The 12,443-nt window shown below is 33.6% G+C and overlaps 1 protein-coding gene across 1 annotated transcript; it reads right to left on the reverse strand.

Moving 5' to 3' along the window:
* Positions 1-9,590: 9,590 nt before the first annotated feature.
* Positions 9,591-10,478, reverse strand: LOC120208291 (probable disease resistance protein At1g61300). The gene has a single exon (XM_039207599.1). The coding sequence runs from the start codon at positions 10,287-10,289 to the stop codon at positions 9,699-9,701; it is 591 nt and encodes a 196-aa protein (XP_039063530.1). The 5' UTR covers positions 10,290-10,478; the 3' UTR covers positions 9,591-9,698.
* Between the last annotated feature and the right edge of the window lie 1,965 nt (positions 10,479-12,443).

Here is a 12,443-nt window from a genome sequence, read left to right on the forward strand (position 1 = left end):
TCTAATAATAGAATTTAAGAATTTAAATATAAATTTAATTTATGATCCTCTTAATTCAGATTCAATCGAATAATTCTAAAAGAAAGATATATTAAAATATTTTTTATAAAACTAAAGTAAATATATATTTTTTAGATTTTTATAAATAAGATATTTATTTACTTAAAAATGTCAGAAAAAAACATCTAGTTACTTTAAGACAACCTATTTCTTAATATTAAAAAATAAACAAATATTAATAAAACATTTTCCTAAAAATAAATAAATAATAAATTTAAATTTAATAAAATTAAATTAAATTAAATATATATAATTTATAAAAGTAGGATATTTATTTATTTAAAAATATCAGAAAAGGATATCCAGTTACTTTAAGACAACACTTTCCTTAATATTAAAAAAATAAATTAATATTATTATTTAAGATATATATTTATATGAATAAAATAAAATAAAAACAAAATTATAATTAAATTACTAAATTAAATATATATAAAAATAAAATTAAATAGCAATTGAATAGTGATAAAAAAATAAAATTAAAATTACAGGATTAAAATATAAAGTATTGAAATTAAAGATACTAATTTGAATTGTTAAGAAATATATATCCTAATAGTGTAATTTGACATTAATCAATTATTTGGGATTAAAATAAAAATTAAAAAAATATAAGGGACTAAAATGAGTATTTATCATAAATATTATATAAATAACACTAATGACTAAATTATAAATAAATAAAATTCGAAGATCATTAAAATATCTCGAAACTTGATTTCAGTGACCATAATGTAAAGATAATAAAATATAGGGACTGCGTACCTAGTTTTCCCAAGCGGGAAATTACACAGAGGCCCTGGTGAGGGTATAAATACCTTTAATAAGCTAAAAAAACCATATCCTCTCATTTTTCATCTTTCAATCTCTCTAAGTGAGAGAGATGAAAAAACTCTCTCCCCTCTCTCTAAGAGCATCCGTCCGGAGGAAGGCTGATCATCGGTCGGCCGCCTTGTTCTGGCACTGGCAGCCAAAATTTGAAAAATTACACAAAATTTCTCTTTTTCCAATCCTAATATCGAATCGGGCCTTTAATCCTCCTGAAAACTCTTAAATCACCCTAAATCTAAGAAAAATCGAAGCTTTTACCTCTGTTGGAACGTCTCCGATGACGTTTTGACTCTCCTCAGTGGTAAGTCCCTCTGCTTCTTCTCTTTTCTTCCAATTTGTAGTTGTCTGGGATCGTTGGTAGCTTGCTTCTTCGTCGGTGTTGGTGTCCTATGTTTTTCAGATTTGATGGCCTTATTTATAGGCCACCATGTACGCCATTCGGACCGGTCACAAGTGTGGCCATTTGGTGAGTCACCATAGGTATGGTGGTGACTCACCATAGGGCTTCGACGTGTGGAGGAGCAGCTGGCTTCTTTTGGAATCTGCTGGAAATGCCGGGTGAGTTGCAACGTGGAAGGGAGATGATGGCAGTGTTGGAAGCTGTTGGATGGAGGGGCTACTGTAGCTAAAAATGGTGATTACAGCTTCCCCTCTTTGCTCGTTGTTGTGGAACAAGAATGGAGCAAAGACATAACTCACCATTTTTAGCTTGAATTATTCGAACTTCTGAGATATAAGTTCTTATCATTATTTTTTTAGCTCACTTCGAATGAGTTCTTCTTATTATGAACTTCTTCTTCTTCTTCTTTAGACGAGTTCTTCAGATTATGAACTCCTTCTTCTTCTTTAGACGAGTTCTTCAGATTATGAACTCCTTCTTCTTCTTTAGACGAGTTCTTCAGATTATGAACTCCTTCTTCCTCTTCAGATGAGTTCTTCAGATTATGAACTCCTTCTTCCTTTTCAGATGAGTTCTTCAGACTATGAACTCCTTGTTCCTCTTCAAACGAGTTCTTCAGATTATGAACTCCTTCTTCCTCTTCAGATGAGTTCTTCAGATTATGAACTCCTTCTTCCTCTTCATATGAGTTCTTCAAACTATGAACTCCTTCTTCCTCTTAAAACGAGTTCTTCAGACTATGAACTCCTTCTTCCTCTTCAGATGAGTTCTTCAGATTATGAACTCCTTCTTCCTTTTCAGACGAGTTCTTCAGATTATGAACTCCTTCTTCCTCTTCAGACGAGTTCTTCAAACTATGAACTCCTTCTTCCTCTTCAGACGAGTTCTTCTGACTATGAACTCTTTCTTTCTCTTCAGACGAGTTCTTCAGACTATGAACTCCTTCTTCCTTTTCAGACGAGTTCTTCAGACTATGAACTCCTTCTTCCTCTTCAGACTATGAACTCCTTCTGAAAATTTTTTAAGAAAAACAATCTCAAATGAGATAAATTGCTATTTCGAATGAAATTTTCTCCAGTGAGAAACAGTTTGTTTTAAGAAAACAATCGCAAGTGAGATAAATTGCTATTTCAAGTGAAACTTTCTCAAGCGAGAAACAGTTTGTTTTAAGAAAAATAATCTCAAGTGAGATAAATTGCTATTTGAAAACATCCTGCACTGAAAGTCTTATGGATGGCTTGTAGGACTTACAAATTTGGGAAATAGTTTACTAAGTAAGAAACTTTGAAATCGTTTTCTTACTATTCAACAATTTCATTATCAGAAAAGATTAATTGAGAAACTTTGGAAATTGTTTTCTCATTTTCGAAATAACTTTTTAGTTGGGTAACATGCCCATTTCAAAATAATACTTCTTCTGTTGATTGCGACCATCTATTATTCAGATGTTTACTTCTCCTGAAGTGATTCTTGGACTTGAAGTTTGAATTCTACCTTACACTTGTAAGGTATTTTTCATCATGAATCTTCTTTTTTCATCAAATGCATCAAAGTAATGCATTTTCTATTATGCAAATGATGTTCTTATGAATGCATGAATGTTGATGCAATCTTCATTCGACTTCAAAGTGGTAAACTTGGTCTTCATTTACTTAGTCAAAATGTCATTTCAAGCGGCATTTCTAATGAACCATCTGATCCACTTGCATATTTGTGTCTTCATTGTTTTATTAAAGTCTCATTTATGGAACTCTTGCCGTAATCAAAATTATGACCTAGATGCCTCATTTTGTCTTTGATAAAATTGGTTTTCTTCGTCTGAGCTTGTGTAGAAATCCAATAAAGCTTTCATCTTTGAAAAGAGAATCTATCATCTTTGAAGAGTGTAGATGTAGATATACCCTATTCAGCAAAGATTAATTACAATGTATGTTCTAATTTGACTCTTGAAACACATCATAAGGAGGATTTATCCTAATTCCTTTATGTCTCCACATCTAATCGGATCTCGAACTAGGCAACTTGAACCATATCATGTTGAGATGTTTAACAACAACCTATTGTTCAATCTTAGTTGGCTCCACTAGTTTCTTGTTGTTAAAATTTCAATGCTTCTTTTGTGGAAAAAAAATCTTCATCATATCTCATTTCTAACCTTGGGGTTGAAGAAGTCAAAATTCATCTTGGGTCCATAAATGGAAATACCATATGATTGCAACATTGGTTCAGCACCATAATCACTGGTTCATAAAACATTTGGCAACATATTCATCCTTTCCTGTGGCTTCTGCTCAGATGTTCGTAAATCATTTGACAACACATCCATCCTTTCTTGTGGCTTCTGCCCAGATTTCTCATCAATGAAGCTCTTTGCATAGTGTTCAGAGCTTTTGTATGATGTTACAAAGACACCAAGAACAAAAGTCAGTGGGAATACAAATGAGATGTTAGTGTGTTTCATGACCAAAAAGTTGGTCAAATTCACAAAATATGCTAGTGCCGAATTGAATGAGATATACCAACTGATCTTGATATCATCTTGGGAAAGGGAAAAGGTGATATCAATCACGTTTTCTTCCATAATAAGTGTTGTAGGAAGTAGAAACATGTCAGCTATAGAAGCCATGTACAGAAGGAGGTTTATGGAAATCTTGTTGTTATAGATGAAATGCACATGATAAAACCAAATGGATGAAAGTTCACCCCGACTGGCAATGATAACCCTAGTAACAATGGGAATAAGGGTAATATACGTAAGCCGAGCCTCTCTCTTCAATGTCATCAAGTAAGCGAAAATTGTCTTGAAAAACAGCTTCGTAGCCCCAACAGTATGATTGAAATTAATCGCCAGGAACCATAAAGAAATATTTCTAATCATCATCGACACACAAAAGACCAAATTCAAAGCTGAGATCTTGAGGAACTAAACCCTGGATTGAATGGTCTGCATGGGGACCATCTTTATCCATGCAACCGTGATATAGCTTAAAAAAGAACACGTTGTAATGCGACAAATGGTTAAGAAGATTGGGTATTTGAAACCATACTTGCTTACATCAAGCGGTAATCAATTGCTTTGGTGGAAGAAGCAATGTCCAACAAAAAAATAAAAAAAGAGAAGTACAAGTTTAGTGCAAATGAAATACGAAAATCAGCAAAGAAAGTTTAAAGCACACAACAACAAGTCTTATCACCGAGCCATTCAAGTAAGCCTTTAATTGATTGTGGTGATAGAAAGGTTGTGAAGTAACCTTGTGTAAGTAACTTTTTATTTTTCTTCTTCTTTCTATTTATAAGCCACCCTTTTATTACATTTTGTTTTTCCATTCCTACTAACTAATTTTTTTCAGCCGACGCAAAACAAGTAAATATACTGGAGAGAACCACAAACCATTGCTCCATTTTTATTGCAGATGGTCTCCAATTCTGGTAATCCGTGTAGTTTCAACTCTCTCAATTTGGGATGACTGAATTTGATTAATGCCACTTCCTTTTTCTTCATCTTCTGATGTTGGTGCTCCCAATATTTCTATTAGTTGATCACATTTACTGACTCCAATTTGTTCCAGATTTTGGAGGTTGGGAAGCAACATCTTCATACTCTTGCAACTCTATGTTAAGAACTTCAAAAAGGGAAAAGGTGGGAGATGGAGCAAATGTTGATGATCCAAATCTTTCAACTTTGATAAGTTCCAGTGAGATACAACACCTCAAGGCTTTGAAATGATTGAGCGTGAGAAGAGGACACGGAGAACGAAACAACGCACTCTATCTCTTTGCAACAATCAATTGTACAAACCCTGAAGTCAATCGCATGTTCTAAGGAAGGGATATCATTGTTTAAGCTTCTCAAATGCTGCCGGTCTGAAATCTGTAGCCGTTGACCATCAAATGGGAGCACAATCAACTCACCTTCACAAAATCCGATTGTAATGATTCTTAGAATTTTGTCTTTTCTAAAAACTTCTGCCGGAGAAGATGGGCCCACCTGCAGTATGAACTTGATGAGATATTTCTTGGAGTGCTGCATGGAGGCATGGTTTTCAGAATCGGATCGGTTAACGAATCGATTATGTTATCGATTTATTGGTTTAATCGGTTGAATCGATTTGATCGGTCGGAAGAATCGGACGACGTCATAATTATTTAAAAAAATAAATAAAAATACCAAAAATATTTCATAAAAAATAATTTTTTATATCACATGTTATATTCAAAGCAAGTCATAACATATATAAGTTAAAAATCATAAAATCAAGTGAAATAAAATGATTCAAATTAACTACAACATTATATTTAAGGTAAAACATATTAAATAATAAATATAATTATATAACTATAATTAAAAAAAAATTGGGGATAAAAAAACATAACAAAATGATATTGTTTGGTTTAATTTTTTTTAAAACAATCTCACATGGCTAAAAAACATAGAAGAGCATCCCAAAAGTCTAAAGAGAAAATATGAGAACAAAACAATCTCACATGGCTAAGAAACATAGAAGAGCATCACAACTAACTTATATAAATAATAGAGGTAATTTGACATTCAAAATCATGGAGCATTTTGGTGAGCTTTGACTGAACTATTCTTTCACTTCAATCAAGCTCGAATTTTAGGATTCAATTGAGCTTCTAAATTTTTTTTGAGTTCAAGCCTTTTCGAGTTCAAGTTTCAATATTATATTTCGAGTTCGAGTTGAACTTGATAATTTTTAGCTCGTGAGTTTGAGTCGAGTTGAGCTTACTTTTAAAGTTTTCAAGTTCGAGTAGATCTCAACAATACTCAAGTTCGAATTGGCTCGTTTAACACACGACGTCGTTTGGTTTAATTTTTTTTAAAAAAATAAAATTGGCAGCTTTTTCCAGTTTTCAGACGGTCCGGTTCGAACGGTTTAGCTGTTCCGGCCGGTTCACTAGTAGCGGTTCAATCGATGTAGATTGAACCAGACTAGACAGCGGTTCTCGATTGAACTGGCCGGTCCGGTTCGATTTTCAAAACATTGCATGGAGGAGACAAACTTATTCAATTCATCCATGACTTGGAAGCATCCTTCGAAGCATTCCAACTTCTCCAGTGGCACTACGTCCTCAGCCTTTAACGTTGTTTTTCCATTTTCCAAATTAATAATCAAGTGCTGGAGGTAAGAGAATTTTTTAAAAGTCCCCTGGGCATATCTTTCAAAGAGAACACTAAGATCAAGATACCTTAGGTCTACCAACATATCCATGCCTTCAGGTACTTCCTTAATTTCGATCAGATAAAGATCCAACTTCTTCAATCCAAGAAGCTTTGAAAGACACGGCAGATGTCTTAAGTTTAAACATCCACGAAGCACCAATGCCGTTAATTCTTTTAATCAGAGATTTAATTCTTTTAATCAGAGATGAAATCAGATAAAGACTCGATATGTGTGTAGGATAGATTAAGAACACAGAGACGAGGCATGTTTGCAAAGAAAGCATTTGAGATATCCTTTATAGGATTCCCTTGCAGCAAAAAGGTTGTGAGCATCTGACAATTTGAAGGCGACACATCTTCCGGAATCTCTGTTATGGAGTTGTACATAAGCAATACTTTCTCAATATCCGCTCTCCATTCATCCTCTTTTGGTAAATTTTTTAGTTTCATGCGTGTCTGTATCATATCGAGGACCCATGCTTGTGATGTACAATGTCATGGAATAGAGTTTGACTCGTATTCAAAGTAGCACAAATTAATTAATATATAAATATTAGGAAAGTAGGAAAACCATTTTAATTAAAAGTAGTTTATTAAATTAGATTTATACTTTATTTAATTTTCCTTTATAATCAAGTATCTATCCCTATAAATAGATACTAAGGGTCAGTGTTAGATATCAAGTTTTTCATTCACCAAAATTCTCTTGTATTTTTCTTCCTTCATATTAGTGAAATTCTTCTCCTCACCTGTGGGTTTTTCCCTTTGGGTTTTTCAAGTAAATTCAGGTGTTCTTTATTTTTCTTTTTCGATCGTGTTTATTTGTTTGTCGATAATCATTGTCCCGATATTATAACAAATTGGTATCAGAGCTTTGAGTTCAAGATTATGACAACAATGAAGTATGATATTTCGTTGTTGGATTGAAATGCTAGGTTCTCACTATAGCAGATGAAGATTCGGGATGTTCTTGCACAGTTAGATCTCGATGATGCAATATAAGGATTTGATGAGAAGTCGGTAACACAATGGACGAATAAAGAAAAGCGTAAGGATCGTAAAGCTCTTTCCCATGTTCGTTTACACTTATCAAATCAAATTTTACAAGATGTGTTGAAAGAAAGAAAAAAACTGCATCTTTGTGGGCGAAATTGGAGCAGCTTTACATGTAGAAATCATTGACCAACACTCACTATTGATTCACTTAAGTTGGCGGAAGGTTCGTCTCTTAAAGAGAACCTGAACACATTAAAGGAAATCGTCTTTGATCTAGAGACTTTAGAGGTGAAATGTGATCAAGAAGAGTTAGGATTGATCCTCCTATGTTTATTGCCTCCTTCCTACTCATCTTTCAGAGATACAATCTTTTGCAATCACGAAACACTCACTATTGAAGATGTTTACAATGGCTTGCACTCGTTTGACAAGATGAAACATCTTGTATCTGGTTCTGAGCCCCAGGAAGATGGTCTCGTGATACATGAATCGACTAGCTTAGACAGTAGGAGAAAAGGCGAGCGTTCTTCTAATAATATTGAAAGGGGTATATAAAAATCTTCCAACCAAGGTAAAACTTGTCACTATTGTAAAAATAAATTTCATATTAAATCGGAGTGTTACAAGTTACAAAATAAAATCAAAAGTGAAGCTGAAGAGTAGAACTCTGGGAAACCTGGTAAGGTCGGTATAGTAAAGGAGTACGATGACAGAGAACTCCTAATTGCGGCTGATGAAAACTTAATAACAAGTGATGAGTGGATAATTGACTATGGTAATTGTTTTCATATGTGTCTTAATCGTGACTAGTTTGCGATGTATGAAGTTGTATCTACAGGTGATGTATTTTTGGGAAATAATGTCTCTTGTAAAGTCGTTGGTATTGACACAATCAAGATTAAGATGTTCGATGGGATTTTTCAAACACTTGGTAATGTGAGACATGTTTCAGATTTGAGTAGAAATCTAATTTCGTTAGGTACTCTAGATTCAAAAGGGTACAAATTCTCCAGTGAAGGTGGAGCTATGAAAATTTGCAAGGACTCTCTTGTTGTGTTGAAAGGGCAGAGAAATGCTACCAAGTTTTATGTTCTACAGGGTTCAACAGTTTTAGATAATGCAGTTGGTGATTCATCCACCGTGTCAAATAACGTTGTTGAACAAAATAATTGTGGGCAGAATGATTATGTGAAGCAAAAAATAGTTCAATTTCGTGAGCATAATGAATTTGAAAATAGAACTATCATTGATGATCGGGATTGTGTTGTGCATGATCTTGCTCGTGGTGGAACATTTGTGAGCAAAGTTGGCACTTATGATAACCAAGTCGATGTGAAGACTAAATCCAAGCCTAGAAAAGGCTTGGACTCAGTAAATGTCCATTATTGAAGATTACTCCTTTGAAGGGTGTTGTGGAAGAGGAGGAGAACTTGTTCGTTGAAGTGAAGAATTATTTTTTGTTGAGTTTGGGTATCATATCGAATTTGGGTGTTTTGTCTTGAAACCTTTGAACTTTCAGAATTCGTGTCAATGTGAAGATTTGTTAGAGTTTAACTCGAATTCAAAGTGGCACAAATTAATTAGTATATAAATATTGGGAAAGTAGGAAACCCAGTTTGATTAAAAGTATAAAACTTTATTGAACATATTTCTACTTTATTTAGTTTTCCTTTGTAATAAAATATTTATCCCTATAAATAGATACTAAGGGTCAGGGTTAGATATCAAAATTTTCTTTCACCAAAATCCTCTTGTTTTTTTATTCCTTCATATTAGTAAAATTTTTCTCCTCTGCCTGTAGTTTTTCCCCTTTGAGTTTTCCACGTAAATCCTGGTATTCTTTGTTTTTCTTTTTTGATCGTGTTTATTTGTTTGCCGATAATCATTGTTCCGATATTATAACACCATGTCTCTGAATGCATCATGCATCTTCACAGGCTCCCAAAGGATAGCTTTTTACGGCAAACAACTATCTTCCAACCTTTTCAAAATAGTATAACCCTTGTCTTTCATATCTGGTCTTGTATTCATTTTATCTATGTATCCCTCATGAATCCAACATTCAATTAGTTTCAAAATCTTTCGGATATAATGCACAATACAAGAAGCATTTTTTTTTACTTTCTCGTCTTTTAAATGATCAAAACTAAATTTCAAACGTTCGATCACTTCAGCTTCTACTCCTTCCACCATCCATATTCGCCTTTTCAATTCATTGAGTGCATTTTTCTAAATATGAGGGTCATCTTCTCCTTTCAATGTACCAGCTACCACTACAATTGTAAGAGGAAAACAAGCACATTCATTGACAACGAGCCTCAAAGTTGGCATTATAGCTTTCCTTTGTGTTATGTTAGGTCCAACTTTATTCAAGAATAGTAACAATACTTCTTCTAAAAGGAGTGTCACTGGTATATCCCTACAACCCATAAGTTTATAGACTTGCCTCGAACGTGTTGTCAACACCAACTTGCATCCGTTGCTGCTACTAGGCTTAGGGATCCCAACTTCCTCCAGCGATAATATATCCCACACATCATCTAGGATTAGAACATGCTTTCCAGTTTTCTTCATCATTTCTGACAAGATTGCCGCTCGTCTAACCTCTTCTTTTTCTCTGACCAAATTTTCCTTCGAATCCAATTGACTTGCAATATCATCTTTTAACTTTGTAACATTGAAATCCTTTGACACAGTAACCCAAATTACTTTATCAAATCTACTTTCTTTCAAAAGATCATTATGGATGTGCATGATAATGGTGGTTTTACCCAAGCCACCAACCCCCCAAACCCCAATCATGCTCACCTCCTCCTGCATTATAAATTGCCAAATTTCATCTCTCACAGCTTTCGCACCAACTAGTTCTGATGTTGGGAGAGGCAACCCAACACTTGGACCATCAATGACAAGACTTTCTGATGCATTACGAGTTTTATCAAGAAACGTTTGTATTTCTTGAGTCTTTTCATCAACCAGCTTTCTCGTTGCGAGCACGACAGAGATATCTGACGTACATCATTTTTCGCGTCAAAATAATTCATTATTCTCAATTAATAAATAAAGGAAATTAACGTAGTAAAAGAGAAATAAAGGTCGATCTCACAGAGACTAAGGAAACTTCCTGATTTATTCGTGCTTTGTTTAATCTTTGAGCCAAGAAGTGGATGGAGTAGAATTTGAGTAATGGTGGGGATTTATAGATGAAGAGAAATAAAATAGAAGAAAGAAAAATAAAAAGATTTCAAAGAAGATTAAAAAGAAATTTAGAAGTAAAGTTTAAAAGAAATTCAATATGGTAAAATCAACCTTAGGCTTTCGTTTTGACTCAATTTCTTTCGGATCATGGAATTAGATTTTCCCTTTGGGATTCACGTCGGTTACTTTGTCTACAAGGCCAATCCTCGTGACTCTTCTTTCTATACCAAATACCCAAGGAAATCTTTGATTTCAGCTTCAGAAATTGATATGATCAACATCAATTGTCATATATCAATAACCGTTTAAGTTCGTGAAGACCGACTCTGATTGTTGTTTCAATAACTACTAATTTCGATCTTAATTCCCTCTTAGCAAGGCAATCTTGCCAAGTGTGTTCCCAAGAAGTCGAATGTGCTTTCAATAAGTAAATTCTTCCTCTCACACATTTAATCGCAGACACTGAGTGAGATATTCCGAATATATTCAAGTGCTTTGAAATTCTCACGTTGGAATTGAGTCATCTCTTTAGCCCTCAGCTTGAAAGAAAATGAAAATAAATGAAAATAATTTTTATTAAACTAAAGAAAGGATGATTCCATTAGGTTTACCCCAAGGGGTATTTATAGCCTTGTAAAAACCCTAAAAACAAAGAAAATATAATTCCTAAAAACAAGAGATAATTTCTAAAGATAATTATTAAAATATTTAAACTAAAATCCTAAAAACATGAGTTTAACTTGAATTCGAATTTCAAAAATGTGGAAAACCCATTCGTCCTTCTAAAAGCACTGACTGGACCTTCTCGAAGGTGCTGACTCATCGCCTCGTCAGATGTATCATGCCCTGAGTCATGCCCACTAATCCGACCATGAATCCACAAAAATTAAAAAAAAAATTGCACGATTTCATTGTTCTTAGCATAATTTCTGTAATTCAATGTCCTGCATCGAAAATGAATGAAAATGTCTAAGTTAGCAACTAAAATTATCTAATCAAGGAGTAATTAATCATAAAATAATGTATAATTTAAACACTAATCCAATTCCCCCTCACTTATCTAATACTTGTCCTCAAGCATTTCTCAATCGACATGCTAAAATCAATAGTTGTCATTCTATAACTCACATCATACTTTAATCATCCAATGAACCAAAATCAAGACAATGAATTGAAATTAAAAAACAATCAAGTATGTGGCTAAGCTAGGAAATAAGTTAAATCAAAACAAGACATTCTGATAGCTCACTAATCTCATGATGCAATACTCAATACCCTCACAAAGGATTCACTCATTCCGCTCAAGTCTTTAAGGACAAAGAAACGCTCAAGCCAGAAAAAGTTAAAGCATTACCATAAGCTTGTGATTAAATCCAAACTCCACTACTTTAAATTGAATAAGATGTGAAAGTCAAGAGGTCTTTAATCTGGGTTGTAACATGGCTAAGGTATGGGTAGGAAAAAGGCCAAAAAGAAAGGTTTAAAATGTCAAAACAATAGATCAAAATAATTAGGAACAATCCACGAATTAACATGAAGCACAATGAAAAAATAAACAAGGAAAAAGAATAGATGTAAGGAAATTGAAACAATTGATTTTTCCTTCTTTTTCTTTTCACTTGAACAAAGGGTCTTGTTTTTTTTTTCTTTTTTCCCTTTTTTTTCCTTTTTTCTGCTGTTCGAAATAGTAGACAGTGTTCTAATTTTTTTATGAAACTATTTTTTTTGTTTCCTTTTTTTCTTTGTGGGACAAGAATGATACAAAATATCAAGTCT

Source organism: Hibiscus syriacus, unplaced genomic scaffold, assembly GCF_006381635.1.
Source record: "Hibiscus syriacus cultivar Baekdansim isolate YM2019G1 unplaced genomic scaffold, ASM638163v2 tig00016212_pilon, whole genome shotgun sequence".
Taxonomy (NCBI): Eukaryota; Viridiplantae; Streptophyta; class Magnoliopsida; order Malvales; family Malvaceae; genus Hibiscus; species Hibiscus syriacus.